This window comes from Pongo pygmaeus, chromosome 16 (genome assembly GCF_028885625.2).
Source record: "Pongo pygmaeus isolate AG05252 chromosome 16, NHGRI_mPonPyg2-v2.0_pri, whole genome shotgun sequence".
NCBI classification, from domain to species: Eukaryota; Metazoa; Chordata; class Mammalia; order Primates; family Hominidae; genus Pongo; species Pongo pygmaeus.
In genome coordinates this window covers 71,153,606-71,173,694 of record NC_072389.2, presented here as the reverse complement: position 1 = coordinate 71,173,694, position 20,089 = coordinate 71,153,606, and the positions used below count along the sequence as shown (strand labels likewise).

The window sequence follows — 20,089 nt, the reverse complement described above, 5'->3', positions numbered from 1 at the left end:
TGCCTCAGCCTCCCAAGTAGCTAGGACTACAGGTGTGTGTATGTACCACCATGCCTGGCTAATTTTTTTTTTTTTTTTGAGATGGAGTCTCACTTTGTCACCTGGGCTGGAGTGCAGTGATGCGATCTCAGCTCACTGTAAGCTCCACCTCCCAGGTTCACACCATTCTCCTGCCTCAGCCTCCCAAGTAGCTGGGACTACAGGCATCTGCCACCATGCCCAGCTAATTTTTTTGTATTTTTAGTAGAGACGGGGTTTCACCATGTTAGCCAGGATGGTCTTGATCTCCTGACCTCATGATCCGCCTGCCTCAGCTTTCCAAAGTGCTGAGATTATAGGTGTGAGCCACCGCGCCCGGTCATGCCTGGCTAATTTTTTAAAATGAGAAGGGGTCTTGCAGTGCTGTCCCAGCTGGTTTGGAACTCCTGACCTCATGTGATCCTCCCCCCTTGGCATCTCAAAGCATTGGGATTACAGGCATGAGCCACCACACCCAGTTTTTCTCCATTTTTAAATAAGAGCTTTTTATCTTAAAGCTTTTTTTGAAAAAAATTTTTACTTTTTATTTTTTTGAGACAATGTCTCGTTCTGTTGCCCAGGCTGGAGTGTGCAGTGGTATAATCTCAGCTCACTGCAACCTCTTCCTTCCAGGTTCAAGTGATTCTCCTGCCTCAGCCTCCCAAGTAGCTGGGACTACAGGTGTGCGCCACCACACCTGGATAATTTTTGTATTTTTAGTAGAGAGGGGTTTTCACCGTGTTGGCCAGGCTGGTCTCGAACTCCTGGCCTCAGGTGATCTGCCTGTCTTGGCCTCCTAAAGGGCTGAGGCAGCCTAAAGCTTTTCGATTTAATTATGAAACCTTAGATTATTTCTCAGTCTTGTCACATGTCAAAACCTCAAATGCCTAAACCATTAGAAAAGTTCAGCAGAAAATGAATATTCTGTTATAAAGCATGCATACTGTCAAAAAAGTTTTTATTCATGGAAAGCCTAACCAAGAAAATATGAAATATATTTTATGCATAAAAGCCATTTTACATACGGCATCAGTAGATTCAATGATTCTTTACCATCAACATTTCATTCTTTACCAGAACTGTTTAATACTTTTAAACATTAATACAACTTTTCCTTGCCAGTTTAATGTTACGTAATGTAATATTTTTTCATTGAAATTAACAGTGGTAAGAGTGTATACTGTGTTTATTATGGTAATAAATTGTATTTTCCCCCTTATAGTGTCTCTTAATTTGTTAAAAGAATTTTCTCAGCTAGGTGTGATGACTCATACCTGTAATCTCCACACTTTGGGAGGCTGAGGCAGGAGGATCACTTGAGGCCAGAAGAGACCCCGTTTATACAAAAAATTTAAAAATTAGAAAAAGAATTTTGTCTTCCTACTTACTATTTTTTCTTTCTTTCTTGAAGTTGCTGAGGTCTGAACTCTTTTCTTTCTGCTTTGATCACTAATGAGTTAAAGAATCAAAGAAAGATGACTTGTTTGTGCTCATGAATTCTTGCCATTACCACCCTCCCAAACCGGTGGAGGACTAGACTAGCGAACTGACAGCTTTCTACTTTCCTTCAATTAGAATTTCTGAAGCCCCAGCCTGAAATTTGAAAGAAAAACAAATCCCAAGTATGGAATTTTTGGTTTCTTTTTCCCTTCCGTGTCTGTCTTAAGTATATATAATACAGACTATGTTTTAAATGTCAAGAAATTTCTGAAGAAAGGGAAAGAAATTAATATGTATGTACCAAGTGTAAAGCTACATGTGTAGCCTAAGTTATCTCATGTTATTCTCCACACTTTGTGAGGTAGTTCTTTTTTTTTTTTTTGAGACAAAGTCTCGCTCTGTTGCCCAGGCTGGAGTGCAGTGGCGTGATCTCAGCTCACTGCAAGCTCCACCTCCCGGGTTCACGCCATTCTCCTGCCTCAGCCTCCCGAGTAGCTGGGACCACAGGCGCCCGCCACCATACCCAGCTAATTTTTTGTATTTTTTAGTAGAGACAGGGTTTCACCGTGTTAGCCAGGATGGTCTCGATCTCCTGACCTCATGATCTGCCCGCCTTGGCCTCCCAAAGTGCTGGGATTACAGGCGTGAGCCACCACGCCCAGCCGAGGTAGTTCTTATTAACCCTTCTGACAAATAAGGAAACCAAAGCTTAGATTTTTAAGTGATTTATCAAAGGGCACATAGCTTATGTTGTCAGAACTGCATTTTAAAGCCATTACTGTTTGACTCCAAAACTAATGCTTCTACCACGAATTATTGGGTAACTATATAATATGTGTATGTCATAAAATAATATAGTAATCTTGTAAGTGGAAGTCATCATGAGTAAATATACATTTACTCATAAGATGATCTTTTTTATAAGAAGATGATCATAGACCAAACTCAAGTACTTCAAAAAATTCCCTTACCCAGCCGAGTTTTAGAGTGAAGTTATCAAGGGAAAGAGGCAGAAATTATGGCAGTAAGTAACTAATTAGATGTGATCAGATGATACCAAGATGTTGTTCATTCATTTATGCCACAAACATATCCTGAGTGCCCTTTTTTTGCTAGGCACTGGGAATAAAATGGTAAACCACATATTCTCCTTTCTCTTAAGACACTCATAATTAAGTCTAGCAAGAGAGGCACTATGCAGTGAATGGTAAGACACAGTGGGAAAGCTGTGTTACTGAGAAAATAATTTTAAAAAGTGTTTCTACGTTGTGTTCTTACTATACACAGGATCCTGTTGGTCACATTGTAAATGTAATCACACCTTCACAGCAGGACATCTGCAGTTTGACTCTGCCCTATCTTTATTTTTATTCTCATTTGTGGAAAGATAGAGAGGACAAATTCCAAGACAGTCATTTTTGTTCAGCTTAAGCTTTCTTATCCCACTCTTTTTTCTTTGTTTACTTTTCAAAGTGATATTTGCCCTTTTTTGTTCTGTAGGAAGTTTAGGGAATATAAAAAGGTTCAACAAGTTCCACTACACACCTGTGCTATGTTGTTCTGTGGTGGTTAGAATATGAGTGTTTTACTTTTCTTTTCTTTTTCTATACATTTTTCAAGTTTTCTAAAATGAATATTCATTGCTTTTGAAATAAAAAAAACTGATTCAATAAAAAGTAGAGTCAGCTGGTCACAGTGCCTTTTGCCTGTAATCCTAACACTTTGAGAGGCAGAGGCCAGGAGGATTCCTTAAGATGTGGAGTTCAAGACCAGCCTGGGCAACAAAGCAAGACCTCATCTCTATAAAATAAAAATTAGCAGGCTGTAGGGGTGCGTGCCTGTAGTCTCAGCTGCTTGGGAGGCTGAGGCCTGCTTGAGAGGACCACTTGAGCCTGGGAGTTAAGACTGCAGTGAGCCGTGATCATGCCACTGCACTCCACCCTTGGTGACAGAGTGAGACGTTGTCTCTCTCTTTTTTTTTTTAAAGTGGAGTCATTAAAGCTATCTTTAAGTCCAAATGCTTCTCAATGCTTTATCACCATGCTCTTTTCTACTCCTACCCCATGTATGGTTTAGAGACCGACTGTGTTGTAATAGTTATAATAAAGGAGATTATAGGAGCCTGTCCCAGAAACAGATACGATAGTTCCTCCCTTATCCACAGTCTGGCTTTCCATGGTTTCAGTTATCTGTGGCCAACTACAGTCTGAAAGTACATGAGTACAGTACAATAAGTTATTTTTAAGAGCCCACGTTCACCTAACGTTTATTAAAGTATATTGTTATAATTCTATTTTATTATAGATTATTGTTATTGATCCCTTACTGTGCCTAATTTATAAATTGAACTTTATCATAGGTATATATGCTTGGGAAAAAACATAGTAAATATGAGGTTCTGAACTGTCTGATTTCAGGCATCCACTGGGGGTCTTGGAATGTATCCCCTACAGATAAGGGGGGAACTGCTTTATCATTTTTTAACAGATATCCTCTTTTATAGTTATATAAGTATTTCACAATATTATGCTTTATTCAAGTAATTTAGTATAATAGGTTCTTTTTTGAAAGAAACAAAAATGATCCTTACTTATACTCTTAGGAAACTAAGAAACTAAATATTTAAATATACCAAAGTATTTTGATAACCTCTGTGGATCATGAGTTTACTGAAAGTTTTTGTAGTGCTTTTTCTTACAGTATTTAAGAAAAAAACTTATGGTAGGATTTTTCTAATATTTAGGTGTCTAAGCACACTTAAATGGAGATTAAGGGTAAAGATCACCACATTAAGCTTTATGGTGATTAGCAAGATTCCAAAGCAACTGGAATTCACTCAGTATAAATATAAACTTGTGAACTATATTTAATACAAGGTTCTACCCTCATACAAATTAATTTTTGTATATTCAACGTGCCAGTTTACCCCTGTAGGAGTTTTCTCTTGTTAATGCAAATATTTTGTATGTTTTTCATTTTTCATTCAATATGTTTAATCTTTTCCCATTTTTATATATAACAGATATATACTTTCCCCCTGCAAAAGACCATGTAACAAATATATTCCTGTTGTTATTTAATCTTAGAATTGGTGACAAGAAAAATGTAGCCTGGAAGATACTTCCAAAGAAGCCATGTAAAAATCTGATGAACACACTGAATAATTTGCATCAGCAATTGGCAAAATGTAAGTGGATAACTTAATTAAAGGAGGTAATTTAATCTGAAAAAGGGACTCCAATTACTTTGCCTTACTTATAAAAGAATGATGTTTATTTTATCTAGCAGAAAGTGGTTTTACCATTTTAAAGGCAGATGATCATTAAAGCAAAATTTGTTAGAAGATGAATGAGAGATTTATAAAATGTGTATTTTTTTTTTTGAGATGGAGTCTCACTCTGTCGCCAGGCTGGAGTGCAAAATATGTATTTTATATCTACCAAATTTTTATAGAACCATCTTAAAATTCAAAAGGATGTTAAGGTTGTTTATTTTACCGTTACTGAAATACCATGGAAAAAATGTGGGGTTCCACCTTTATATATTTTTTTTTTTCTCTTTTGAGACACGGTCTTGCTTTGTCACCCAGGTTATAGTGCAGTGGCACAAACATGGCCCACTACAGCCTTGACCTCCTGGGCTCAAGTAGTCTTCCCACTTCAGCCTCCTGAGTAGCTGGGACTACAGACACAATGAGGCACTACGCCTGGCTAATTTTTTAATTTGTTATAGAGACAGGGTCTTACTATGTTGTCCTGGGCTCAAGCAGTTCTCCCTCTTCGATTTCTCAAAGTGCTGGGATTACAGGCGTGAGCCACCATGCCTGGCCTATTTTTTTCCTTTTTTTTTTTTTTTATTATACTTTAAGTTTTAGGGTACATGTGCACAATGTGCAGGTTAGTTACATATGTATACATGTGCCATGCTGGTGTGCTGCACCCATTAACTCGCCATTTAGCATTAGGTATATCTCCTAATGCTATCCCTCCCCACTCCCCGCACCCCACAACAGTCCCCAGAGTGTGATGTTCCCCTTCCTGTGTCCATGTGTTCTCATTGTTCAATTCCCATCTATGAGTGAGAACATGCGGTGTTTGGTTTTTTGTCCTTGCGATAGTTTACTGAGAATGATGATTTTCAATTTCATCCATGTCCCTACAAAGGACATGAACTCATCATTTTTTATGGCTGCATAGTATTCCATGGTGTATATGTGCCACATTTTCTTAATCCAGTCTATCATTGTTGGACATTTGGGTTGGTTCCAAGTCTTTGCTATTGTGAATAATGCGGCAATAAACATACGTGTGCATGTGTCTTTACAGCAGCATGATTTATAGTCCTTCGGGTATATACCCAGTAATGGGATGGTTGGGTCAAATGGTATTTCTAGTTCTAGATCCCTGAGGAATCGCCACACTGACTTCCACAATGGTTGAACTAGTTTACAGTCCCACCAACAGTGTAAAAGTGTTCCTGTTTCTCCACATCCTCTCCAGCACCTGTTGTTTCCTGACATTTTAATGATTGCCATTCTAACTGGTGTGAGATGGTATCTCATTGTGGTTTTGATTTGCATTTCTCTGATGGCCAGTGATGATGAGCATTTTTTCATGTGTCTTTTAGCTGCATAAATGTCTTCTTTTAAGAAGTGTCTGTTCATATCCTTTGCCCACTTTTTGATGGGGTTGTTTGTTTTTTTCTTGTAAATTTGTTTGAGTTCACTGTAGATTCTGGATATTAGTCCTTTGTCAGATGAGTAGATTGTGAAAATTTTCTCCCATTTTGTAGGTTGCCTGTTCACTCTGATGGTAGTTTCTTTTGTTGTGCAGAAACTCTTTAGTTTAATTAGATCCCATTTGTCAATTTTGGCTTTTGTTGCCATTGCTTTTGGTGTTTTAGACATGAAGTCCTTGCCCGTGCCTATGTCCTGAATGGTAATGCCTAGGTTTTCTTCTAGGGTTTTTATGGTTTTAGGTCTAACATTTAAGTCTTTAATCCATCTTGAATTAATTTTTGTATAAGGTGTAAGGAAGGGATCCAGTTTCAGCTTTCTACATATGGCTAGCCAGTTTTCCCAGCACCATTTATTAAATAGGGAATCCTTTCCCCATTGCTGGTTTTTCTTAGGTTTGTCAAAGATCAGATAGTTGTAGATATGCGGTGTTATTTCTGAGGGCTCTGTTCTGTTCCATTGATCTATATCTCTGTTTTGGTACCAGTATCATGCTGTTTTGGTTACTGTAGCCTTGTAGTATAGTTTGAAGTCAGGTAGCATGATGCCTCCACCTTTGTTCTTTTGGCTTAGGATTGTCTTGGCAATGCGGGCTCTTTTTTGGTTCCATATGAACTTTAAAGTAGTTTTTTCCAATTCTGTGAAGAAAGTCATTGGTAGCTTGATGGGGATGGCATTGAGTCTATAAATTACCTTGGGCAGTATGGCCGTTTTCACGATATTGATTCTTCCTACCCATGAGCATGGAATGTTCTTCCATTTGTTTGTATCCTCTTTTATTTCATTGAGCAGTGGTTTGTAGTTCTCCTTGAAGAGGTCCTTCACTTCCCTTGTAAGTTGGATTCCTAAGTATTTTATTCTCTTTGAAGCAATTGTGAATGGGAGTTCACTCATGATTTGGCTCTCTGTTTGTCTGTTGTTGGTGTTTAAGAATGCTTGTGATTTTTGTACATTGATTTTGTATCCTGAGACTTTGCTGAAGTTGCTTATCAGCTTAAGGAGATTTTGGGCTGAGACAATGGGGTTTTCTAGATATACAATTATGTCGTCTGCAAACAGGGACAATTTGACTTCCTCTTTTCCTAATTGAATACCCTTTATTTCCTTTTCCTGCCTAATTGCCCTGGCCAGAACTTCCAACACTATGTTGAATAGGAGTGGTGAGAGAGGGCATCCCTTTCTTGTGCAGTTTTCAAAGGGAATGCTTCCTGTTTTTGCCCATTCAGTATGATATTGGCTGTGGGTATGTCATAGATAGCTCTTATTATTTTGAGATATGTCCCATCAATACCTAATTTATTGAGAGTTTTTAGCATGAAGGGTTGTTGAATTTTGTCAAAGACCTTTTCTGCATCTATTGAGATAATCATGTGGTTTTTGTCTTTGGTTCTGTTTATATGCTGGATTACATTTATTGATTTGCATATATTGAACCAGCCTTGCATCCCAGGGATGAAGCCCACTTGATCATGGTGGATAAGCTTTTTGATGTGCTGCTGGATTTGGTTTGCCAGTATTTTATTGAGGATTTTTGCATCAATGTTCATCAAGGATATTGGTCTAAAATTGTCTTTTTTGGTTTTGTCTCTGCCCGGCTTTGGTATCAGGATGATGCTGGCCTCATAAAATGAGTTAGGGAGAATTCCCTCTTTTTCTATTGATTGGAATAGTTTCAGAAGGAATGGTACCAGTTCCTCCTTGTACCTCTGGTAGAATTCGGCTGTGAATCCATCTGGTCCTGGACTCTTTTTGGTTGGTAAGCTATTGATTATTGCCACAATTTCAGATCCTGTTATTGGTCTATTCAGAGATTCAACTTCTTCCTGGTTTAGTCTTGGGAGAGTGTATGTGTTGAGGAATTTATCCATTTCTTCTAGATTTTCTAGTTTATTTGCGTAGAGGTGTTTGTATTATTCTCTGATGGTAGTTTGTATTTCTGTGGGATCGGTGGTGATATCCCCTTTATCATTTTTTATTGCATCTATTTGATTCTTCTCTCTTTTTTTCTTTGTTAGTCTTGGTAGCGGTCTATCAATTTTGTTGATCCTTTCAAAAAACCAGCTCCTGGATTCATTTATTTTTTGAAGGGGTTTTTTTGTGTCTGTTTCCTTCAGTTCTGCTCTGATTTTAGTTATTTCTTGCCTTCTGCTAGCTTTTGAATGTGTTTGCTCTTGCTTTTCTAGTTCTTTTAATTGTGATGTTAGGATGTCAATTTTGGATCTTTCCTGTTTTCTCTTGTGGGCATTTAGTGCTATAAATTTCCCTCTACACACTGCTTTGAATGTGCCCCAGAGATTCTGGTATGTTGTGTCTTTGTTCTCGTTGGTTTCAAAGAACATTTTTATTTCTGCCTTCATTTCGTTATGTACCCAGTAGTCATTCAGGAGCAGGTTGTTCAGTTTCCATGTAGTTGAGCGGTTTTGAGTGAGTTTCTTAATCCTGAGTTCTAGTTTCATTGCACTGTGGTCTGAGAGACAGTTTGTTATAATTTCTGTTCTTTTACATTTGCTAAGGAGAGCTTTACTTCCAAGTATGTGGTCAATTTTGGAATAGGTGTGGTGTGGTGCTGAAAAAAATGTATATTCTGTTGATTTGGGGTGAAGAGTTCTGTAGATGTCTATTAGGTCCGCTTGGTGCAGAGCTGAGTTCAATTCCTGGGTATCCTTGTTAACTTTCTGTCTTGTTGATCTGTCTAATGTTGACAGTGGGGTGTTAAACTCTCCCATTATTATTGTGTGGGAGTCTAAGTCTCTTTGTAGGTCACTCAGGACTTGCTTATGAATCTGGGTGCTCCTGTATTGGGTGCATATATATTTAGGATAGTTAGCTCTTCTTGTTGAATTGATCCCTTTACCATTACGTAATGGCCTTCTTTGTCTCTTTTGATCTTTGTTGGTTTAAAGTCTGTTTTATCAGAGACTAGAATTGCAACCCCTTTTTTTGTTTTCCATTTGCTTGGTAGATCTTCCTCCATCCTTTTATTTTGAGCCTATGTGTGTCTCTGCATGTGAGATGGGTTTCCTGAATACAGCACACTGATGGGTCTTGACTCTTTATCCAATTTGCCAGTCTGTCTTTTAATTGGAGCATTTAGTTCATTTACATTTAAAGTTAATATTGTTATGTGTGAATTTGATCCGTCATTATGATGTTAGCTGGTTATTTTGCTCATTAGTTGATGCAGTTTCTTCCTAATCTCAATGGTCTTTACATTTTGGCATGATTTTTCAGCGGCTGGTACCGGTTGTGCCTTTCCATGTTTAGTGCTTCCTTCAGGAGCTCTTTTAGGGCAGGCCTGGTGGTGACAAAATCTCTCAGCATTTCCTTGTCTGTAAAGGATTTTATTTCTCCTTCACTTATGAAGCTTAGTTTGGCTGGATATGAAATTCTGGGTTGAAAATTCTTTTTTTTAAGAATGTTGAATATTGGCCCCCACTCTCTTCTGGCTTGTAGAGTTTCTGCCGAGAGATCCGCTGTTAGTCTGATGGGCTTCCCTTTGAGGGTAACCCGACCTTTCTCTCTGGCTGCCCTTAACATTTTTTCCTTCATTTCAACTTTGGTGAATCTGACAATTATGTGTCTTGGAGTTGCTCTTCTCGAGGAGTGTCTTTGTGGTGTTCTCTGTATTTCCTGAATCTGAATGTTGGCCTGCCTTGCTAGATTGGGGAAGTTCTCCTGGATAATATCCTGCAGAGTGTTTTCCAACTTGGTTCCATTCTCCCCGTCACTTTCAGGTACGCCAATCAGACGCAGATTTGGTCTTTTCACATAGTCCCATATTTCTTGGACGCTTTGTTCGTTTCTTTTTATTCTTTTTTCTCTAAACTTCCCTTCTCACTTCATTTCATTCATTTCATCTTCCATCACTGATACCCTTTCTTCCAGTTGATCGCATCGGCTCCTGAGGCTTCTGCATTCTTCACGTAGTTCTCGAGCCTTGGCTTTCAGCTCCATCAGCTCCTTTAAGCACTTCTCTGTATTGGTTATTCTAGTTATACATTCGTCTAAAGTTTTTTCAAAGTTTTCAACTTCTTTGCCTTTGGTTTGAATTTCCTCCTGTAGCTCGGAGTAGTTTGATCATCTGAAGCCTTCTTCTCTCAACTCGTCAAAGTCATTCTCCGTCAGCTTTGTTCCGTTGCTGGTGAGGAACTGCGTTCTTTTGGAGGAGGAGAGGCACTCTGCTTTTTAGAGTTTCCAGTTTTTCTGCTCTGTTTTTTCCCCATCTTTGTGGTTTTATCTACTTTTGGTCTTTGATGATGGTGATGTACAGATGGGTTTTTGGTGTGGATGTCCTGTTTGTTAGTTTTCCTTCTAACAGACAGGACCCTCTGCTGCAGGTCTGTTGGAGTTTGCTAGAGGTCCACTCCAGACCCTGTTTGCCTGGGTATCAGCAGCGGTGTCTGCAGAACCGCGGATTTTCGTGATCTGCGAATGCTGCTGTCTGATCGTTCCTCTGGAAGTTTTGTCTCAGAAGATACCCGGCCGTGTGAGGTGTCAGTCTGCCCCTACTGGGGGGTGCCTCCCAGTTAGGCTGCTCGGGGGTCAGGGGTCAGGGACCCACTTGAGGAGGCAGTCTGCCCATTCTCAAATCTCCAGCTGCGTGCTGGGAGAACCACTGCTCTCCTCCAAGCTGTCAGACAGGGACATTTAAGTCTGCAGAGGTTACTGCTGTCTTTTTGTTTGTCTGTGCCCTGCCCCCAGAGGTGGAGCCTACAGAGGCAGGCAGGCCTCCTTGAGCTGTGGTGGGCTCCACCCAGCTCGAGCTTCCCAGCTGCTTTGTTTACCTAAGTGAGCCTGGGCAATGGTGGGCGCCCCTCCCCCAGCCTCGCTGCCGCCTTGCAGTTTGATCTCAGACTGCTGTGCTAGCAATCAGCGAGACTCTGTGGGTGTAGGACCCTCCGAGCCAGGTGCGGGCTGTAATCTCCTGGTGTGCCGTTTCCTAAGCCTGTTGGAAAAACGCAGTATTCGGGTGAGAGTGGCCCGATTTTCCAGGTGCTGTCTGTCACCCCTTTCCTTGACCAGGAAAGGGAACTCCCTGACCTCTTGCACTTCCCGAGTGAGGCAATGCCTGGCCCTGCTTCTGCTGGTGCATGGTGCGCTGCACCCACTATCCTGCACCCACTGTCTGGCACTCCCTAGTGAGATGAACCCCGTACCTCAGATGGAAATGCAGAAATCACCCGTCTTCTGCGTCGCTCATGCTGGGAGCTGTAGACCAGAGCTGTTCCTATTTGGCCATCTTGGCTCCTCTCTGGCCTACTTTTTTCATACATAGAATGTAAAGTTAGTTTTGACAATTGAAGACAAATGATGTAAACTGCATTAGAAAATGCTGATGATATCAGTGGGGTAAGAGCTTTTCACCTTCAGTGGATCTTAATGCTGTGCTTATCTTTTAAAAATGTTTTTTATTTTTCTGTGTGCCTACCTTAAAGTTTGAAAATCGAAGTTTGCCAATAGCATTAAGAAATTAATCAAAATGAAAATTGATTAGGATATGGAATATTTCTATTTAAAAAGCTTATATGAGAATATATCTTGACTTGTCCAGAATTACTGATAAGAAAAATTAAACCTTCATTTCTTTATCTAATCTTCTTGGTATTATAGCAGGTGACCCATTCAGAATCCATAACTTAATACTTACTATATAAAGTACAGTCAATAGTGATATAGCAGTATTTGATTCCTTAAGATGTAGCTGTAGTCTCAGCTGCTTGGGAGGCTGAGGCAGGAGGACCACGTGGGAGGACCACTTGAGCCTGGGAGTTAAGACTGCAGTGAGCCGTGATCACGCCACTGCACTCCACCCTTGGTGACAGAGTGAGACGTTGTCTCTGTCTCTTTTTTTTTTTAAAGTGGAGTCATTAAAGCTATCTTTAAGTCCAAATGCTTCGCAATGCTTTATCACCATGCTCTTTTCTACTGATAAGGAAAATTAAACTTTCATTTCTTTATCTAATCTTCTTGGTATTATAGCAGATGACCCATTTATGTAATACACATTTATGTATTAGGTACAACATAAGCATAGGAGGTAGCCTACACCCTTGAGGATTCATCATAGTGTATAGTGTAGTTGGAAATAGACATGGATAAAAACAATATTTACAAACACTTCATAACAAGTAGATGATTCTGAAGTAGCTCATAAGTATTGGGATATTAAACAAATTACATAAAACATAACAAAATTTTGCCTTATGGAACAAATAAATCATGCATGTAATATCATTTGTTACCTAGTTGATTGCTTTCTAAAAGTGTTTGCACTTCTTTTGAATAGCTAAGGAGCCCAACAGCTATTGTAGCAATATTTAAATATTATTAACATTGGCTGGGCAGGGTGGCTCAGGCCTGTAATCCCAGCACTTTGGGAGGCTGAGGCTGGCAGATCGCTTGAGTCCAGCAGTTTGAGACCATCCTGGGCAACATGCTGAAACCTTGTCTCTACAAAAAGTACAAATATATATATAGATAGATAGGTAGATGTTATATATATATATTAATTTTATATATATATATATAATCAATGAAATAGCCCATTCAACTTTTGTGAAACGCAGAATCTCAAAGGTTAAAACTAGAAACATTTAAATAATACTGATAATTAAGGACTCTATAACGCTTTATAGCTTCAGAGCACATTCACATACATTCTTTTACGTTACAACTATGAGAATGAGGTTGAAGGAGGCGTATGGTAGCTTCTCACAGATCATACAGTTAACAAGGATGAAGCTGGGATTAAAACCTAGGCTTTCTTGGCTGGGTGTAGTGGCTCACACCTGTAATCCCAGCACTTTGGGAGGCCGAGGCAGGTGGATCACCTGAGGTCAGGAGTTCGAGACCAGCCTGGCCAACATAGTAAAACCCCGTCTCTACTAAAAATACAAAAATTACCCGGACGTGGTGGTGCACGCTTGTTGTCCCAGCTACTTGGGAGGCTGAGGCTGGAGAATAGCTTGAACCTGGGAGGCAAAGGTTGCAGTGAACCACGCTTGTGCCACTGTACTCCAGCCTGGGAGACAGAGCGAGACTCCATCTCAAAAAAAATAAAATAAAATAAAACTCTAGGCTTTCTGGTTCCAATGCCTTACGTTCTTCCAGTATTTTCACTTTTTTTGACAATAAGAACTCCTCCAAAAACTCTCAAAGATGATTAATTGTTCCTTATATTTTAAAATTTTGAAGTAATAACAAACTTTTTTCCTGACCCTTTGACATTAGATACTTCATGACATTTGAATAGAATGTATTTCCTACCCAGTACATTCTTTGACATCACTACAATGTAACCATAAAAATCAGGAAATTAACATTGAGCATTACTGCTGTCCTAATCCTCAGACCACCTTCAGGTTTTGCCATTTACCATAATAATGTTCTTTATAACAAAAGGATCCAATTCCAAATCAGGTATCATATGTAGTTTCAAGTCTCTTTATCTGCCTTTCCTCCTGAACTGTTCCTCAGATTCTCTGCCACCTTTGAAGATTATACTTACCATTGTAGAATTGTCCATGGCGTGGGTTTGTCTGAGCATTCTCATAATAAATACAGGCCACTCATGTATTTTCTTTTTTTTTTTTTTGAGACAGCGTGTCTCACTGTGTCACCCAGGCTGGAGTGCAGTGGCGCGATCATGGTTTATGGCAGCCACAAGCTCCCAGGCTCAAGTGATCCTCCCATCTCAGCCTCCTGAGAAGCTGGGACTACAGACACACGTTACCACACCCAGCTAATTTAAAAAAAAATTTTTTTATAGAGATGGGGTCTTACTATATTGCCAAGCTGGTCTTGAACTTCTGGGCTCAAGTGATCTTCCCACTGCAGCCTCCTAAAGTGCTAGGATTACAGATGTGAGCCACTGCACCCAGCCCAGGTCACACATCTTTGACAGGAATATGAAGTGATGATGCTGTGTCTCTCATTGCGTCCTTATTTCAGATCGCACACTATTTTGCTTTGTCCCATTATTGATGAAGATATTCACTTCGATCACTTGATTAAGGTGGTGTCTACTAGACTTCTCTACTATAAAATTACACGTTTACTACCTAATGGCTTTAGCATTGAATTGTCCAGGAAGAATTGTTTTTTATATTTTAATTATTGTGTATTCTTCCTGTAGGTACTTATATTTAAAAAAAAAAAAAAAAAAGGAAAGAAGAACTGTTGCATTTGCCCTGCACGCAGTTTGCACAGGGTAAATGCAATAGTTCTTCTTTCCCTTTTTTTAAAGTCTGTTTTCAGTAAGTAAGACAAAAACATGAATGAATACAAGAGGGAATGTCACTGCCACTTTGAAAAAGACATATATGTAATATATAAAATACGTATGTTTTATATATATTCATATGGAAAGAGTGTGAGAGCAAGTATGTGCACATAACATGCAAAGTGGCTAGGCATGGTATCTCATGCCTATAATCCCAGCACTTTGGGAGGCCTAGGCGGGCGGATCACCTGAGGTCAGGAGTTCGAGACTAGCCTCGCCAACATGGTGAAACCCTGTCTCTACTAAAAATATGAAAATTAGCTGGGTGTGGTAATGGGCACCTGTAATCCCAGCTACCCAGGAGGCTGAGGCAGGAGACTCTCTGGAGCCGGGGAGGTGGGGGCTGCAGTGAGCTGAGATTGTGCCGCTGTACTCCAGCCTGGGTGACAGACCAAGACTCTGTCTCAAAAAACCAAAAAAAAAAAAAAAAAAAGGAAAAAAAACATGCAAAACTTTTGAGGGAATGGGGAGCAATTTTTGAAATATTTTCATATTTTCAAATGTACTAGTTCATGTATAATCTCACCATAATCACTTGATGGTGAGAGAACAATGGAGACAATTCTGTATGAAGATTTGAGAGATCTGGGTTTATGTTCCTTTTTTATTATTCTCCTTATTTCTTTGTCAGGTCATTTCCCCTCTCAGGGCATATGCAAAATGGTAGTGGTGTGGGAGGTATAGATGACATGGTTGTTCAGATTCTTTCTGAACAATGTCAATACTTGGTGAGCCTATGAATGATATATATTCTGACATATATTTATGCTGAACAGCTTTCTGATATTCTGTTGCTTTCTCGGTTATAATCATTATTAACTTATATATAGTTATTTTAGAACATGAACTTAAAAAAAATTTGTAGAGACAGAATCTCTCTATGTTGCTCAGGCTAGTCTTGAACTCCTAGCCTCAAGTGATCCTCCTGCCTTGGTCTAGGATTACACGCATGAGCTACCATGACCGGCCTGGACTTTTTTTTCCTGGTGGTAGTGAGATAAACGGGTAGCTTGTGTTTAATTTGGATAAAATTTACTCAACAGAGCCTACAAAATGCTATGGCAAGCTTTGCTAAGGTTTACATGTGATTAAGTTATGTAAACAAAGAGTTGAGGTAGCTTGGGTCCTTTTGAAAATACAACAAAATTATATTGGTACCATCATGAGTGTTTTGTGAGTTTGGAGAAAACACTAACACTGTATGTCTTCACAGTGCAGCAGAGACCGAGAGATGATGGACTCATGGATTTAGCAATGAATGACTATGATTTTAATTCTGGAAAGAGGTTGCACATGATAGATTTGGAAATCCAAGAGGCATTTTTGTTTTTCATGGCCTCTATTTTAAAAGGTTACAGATCATACTTAAGGCCAATAACACAAGCCCCATCTGAGACCGCCACAGATGCAGCCTCTCTCTTTGCCCTACAAGGTGAGTGACTGCATAGTTTTAAAGCTTTCAGGTTATTGAGCTTAACTTTGTGATGATTCATTTGCTGTCTGTATTAATAGCTCATATTTATGAGAATACATACCTATTTTGAGGAGAATGTGAATACCAGCTTTGTTGGTTACCCATTTCCATAGGACTAGTTATTTTTCAGGCATATTAGATATAATCCCATTAGCAGATATGCAGAAGAAAAGTATAGAGCCTCCCAACCATATACCAACTACACTTTTGTGTCACATGTATGTTGAGATACTGATACTTTCAGCTTTCAGAGCAGCAGGCAGTGTTGGGGATACAGAGGAACCCCTGGAATGGTCGCCTCCAGGCTTGAATAACCTCATTTGTTTTATTTCAGTATACTTTACAAATATTTTCAAATACTATGTACTTTACAAATATTTACAAATATTTCCTATCTGTGCCATGAAGTAAAAAAAGTTGGGAAGTTCTGGAGTGCAACCGGTTTTATAATACATATTTACTTTCTTTTGTAGTATTTAACATTTGAAAGAGAAATCCATTTAATAAATATATATTGAGTACCTCCGAATGCTAGGCATTGGATATATAGTGGTATGCAAAAGAGACATGGCTAAAAAAAAAAAGTAAAAGATGAGAGACATGGTTATTTCTCTCAGAGAGCTTATAGTCAAGAGGACAGGCAATTGGAAATAATGAGTGAACAACTTCAGTTCACAACCTCATATCACGGAAGGCTTTTCTGAAGAAGTAACATCTGATCCATGATCTGAAAGAGGAGTAGAAATTAGCCAGACAAAGGTAAAGTAGGAGAGTGTTTTAGGCAGAGAGAACAGTTTACACAGTCCCTGAGACTGGAAAGAGCTTGAATTCCTGGGCCTGAAAGAAGGCCCAAGTGCAGTGTAACTGAGCGTAATTAGTAAGGTGAATCAGGAAATAAACCTTTTCTCTGTTTTCAATAAGTAAGACACAAACATGAATGAATACGAGGGAATGTTACTGCTGCTTTGAGAAAGCCATTTATATATATATGATATATATATTTATGTGGAGAGAGTGTGAGAGCAAGTATGTGCACATAATATGCAAAGCTTTTAGGGGAAAAGAGAGCAATTTTCAAATATACTAGTTTATAATCTTCAAGATGGTGAGAGAACAGTGGAGACAGTTCTGGATGAAGATTTGAGAGATCTGGGTTTATGTTCCTTTATTACTATTCTCCTATTTCTTTGTCAGGTCATTTTCCCTCTCAGGGCACGTTTGAAATGGTAGTGGTGTGGGAGGTATAGATGACATGGTGGTTCAGATTCTTTCTAGTGCAAATATTCTGTGACTCTATGAATGATATTATGTATTCTGACATTGTATATTTATGTTGAACAGCTTTCTTAAGAAGCCGGGACCGGTCACATCAAAAATTCTATAACATGATGACCAAAACACAAATGTTTATTCGCTTCATTGAAGAATGTTCTTTTGTCAGTGACAAAGATGCAAGCCTGGCATTTTTTGATGATTGTGTAGATAAAGTAAGTAATGGTACATCTACAGTGCCCTAACTTATTTTGTGTGACTGTTATAAATGTTATGAGTTATAGTTTCTATTTATAGCTTTTAATGAAATTGAAATTAATTTCATTTTCATCATTGACCACTTATAATGAAAGTTTTGGTAGCCTGCTAGAAATTATAGAATGCACCTCTTACAATTACCTTGTAGAATTTTACTAAATCATAAGTTTTATTTTAGCAATCAGGTCCCTAACCCTCCCTGTCCACTTACAAAACCGGGAATTTTTTGCCAGCCTGTGCACCTCCAACTTGAACGTCTGTAATTTTCACCTCTCCTTTTTGTCTGATATGGGTTATCACATGCTGAAAGTAGGTATAAAAGTATAATAAATGTTTTACCTGAATATTTCTACAACTGCGAATGAGTTCGTAGCTTAAATTAATTAGTTCTGTAATTTTAAATTTATGTATGAAACCTTTCCCTTCAGTCCTAATATCGTTAGGTAGGACAGAGCAAGGCAGGTATTCATGCTGGAGAGAGAGGAGGTAGTAGGATGGTAGTCCAGAGAGGGGTTTCAAAACCTAAATAGGGTGGAGAGAGAGGAACAGCCTAGCTGGAATATCAGAGCCCAAGCCAGGTAAGGAGAGTATTCCTGGAGAGGCATGGTCTAACATGGAGAATCAGAGGACAGACAGTTTAAAGAGGGTGTCCATGTTCAGGGGCAGACTGCTACAGGGTGTCAGAACCTAAACAGGATGAGAAGAGCACTCATACAGAGGTGAGCACAACATGCAGTGTCAGAGTCTGAGCAGGGTGAGGAGAGTATCCTCATGGGGATAGCAAGGGAAGCAAATGAGATGTTAGAGTTTCATCTAGATGAGAGAGGTGCCAGCATGGTGCGGCAGGATTTGGTCTGGAGGGGGTTGTCAAAACCACATTAAGGTGAAGAAGTCATCTGTGTGCGAGAGGGGTGGTGGTGAAGATGGGAGAATGTTACATATGGGGGAGATTGATCAAATAAGTATATTAAAGATAATAAAGTTTCTTTTTTTTTTTTTTTTTTTTTTGAGACGGAGTCTCGCTCTGTCACCCAGGCTGGAGTGCAGTGGCGTGATCCTGGCTCACTGCAAGCTCCGCCTCCTGGGTTCACACCATTCTTCTGCCTCAGCCTCCCGAGTAGCTGGGACTACAGGCACCTGCCACCACACCCGGCTATTTTTTTGTATTTTTTTAGTAGAGACAGGTTTCACCGTGTTAGCCAAGATGGTCTCGATCTCCTGACCTCATGATCCGCCCGCCTCGGCCTCCCAAAGTGCTGGGATTACAGGCGTGAGCCACCGCACCCGGCCAAAGATAATAAAGTTTCTTATTGAGAGAAGAGATTTACAAATACAGAAGTGAAGAAAACTAAACTGAACTCCATAATGTTGGAATAGAATTGGAGATTTGGTGTAGTATCATTGGTTTTCAATGATAGATACAGAAATAAATGTAGATGTAAGTATATGTGTCTGTGTGTATATACACATATATTCCCTACCTCTGTACATTGAGAGGACCTGGATGCAGCTACACCCCAAAAGCAATGAGCACACCTAATGTATAGATTTTGACTTCTAAATACCATTCTCCACTAAAAGAATCAGGACTCAGAGAAATGGCCAGCCCCAGGTTTAGGGCAAGGACATTATTGGGCGATAAGCCCTAAAGTATCTTGTGCTAGAAAACCAAGAATTGTTCTAAGAATGATGGAGACATGTTAAAACAAAATACACACACAGAAGTCAATTTGAAGAGATTTCCACAGGCAAATCTAGGACAATTTGAGCATCAAATGTTAGTAACAGATTAGCCCATTGAGTAAAATAAGAAACCATGAGTGTACACGGATATCAATCAACTGAAAGTCATCTGATGAGAAGCAGGATCTTACATAGTTATTAAGGACCTTCCCACAAAATGCATATTAATGACAAAAGGGAAAAGAGTAATGTTATAGTGGAAAAGCCTGGCAAATACCATTTTAATCAAGTTATCAAAATGAACATCATCTGTAACGGGTCAAGTCAACAGTGTGTTCCCCTAATAGGTTACAATGAGAATGCAACATCAATTCTGTAATATTCCTGCAAAAATGTATGACCTATATGATCTCAAGGAAATACCAAACACATATTAAATGATATTCTACAAAATACCTATTCTGTAATCTACAAAGTATTAAGGTTAAGAAAATAAAGTAAAAATGGAGAAGAAACTTGTCTAAAGTGAAGTAAGAAGACTTGACAACCAAATGCAGTGCTTAGTTAACTAGATCCTTTTGGCATAACATTATTAGGTTAATCGACAAAACTTGAATGTGGTTTGAGGATTACATAGTAGTAATGTATTAGTGTGCTGATTTCCAGTAATAATGTATCAGCGTTAATTCCCAGTTGATTGTATTTCTGTAGGAGAATGTCTTTGTAGGAAGTATAAAAGTATTCAGGACTGATGATGGGTCATTAGCTCAGCAGCTTACTCTCAAAGATTAAGGGAAGAAGTTACTTATACTAAAACTTTCCTGTAAATTTGTATTTAAATAGGTATATAATATCCATGATCTTATGGCCATGATAATAGAAAAAAGGAAGAAATAAAAGCTTTATTATATATGATCACAACAATTTG

At 39.0% G+C, this 20,089-nt stretch overlaps 1 protein-coding gene across 3 annotated transcripts in view; it reads left to right on the top strand.

The window, feature by feature from the left end:
* Positions 1-20,089, top strand: part of DENND4A (DENN domain containing 4A) — a 137,426-nt gene that overhangs the window by 64,652 nt on the left and 52,685 nt on the right. For all 3 annotated transcript variants that reach the window (XM_054450223.2, XM_054450222.2, XM_054450221.2), the window contains exons 12-14: positions 4,545-4,645; positions 15,688-15,906; positions 17,290-17,435. In XM_054450223.2, coding sequence (XP_054306198.1) covers positions 4,545-4,645; positions 15,688-15,906; positions 17,290-17,435 — 466 coding nt within the window. The remainder of the gene's footprint in view (positions 1-4,544; positions 4,646-15,687; positions 15,907-17,289; positions 17,436-20,089) is intronic.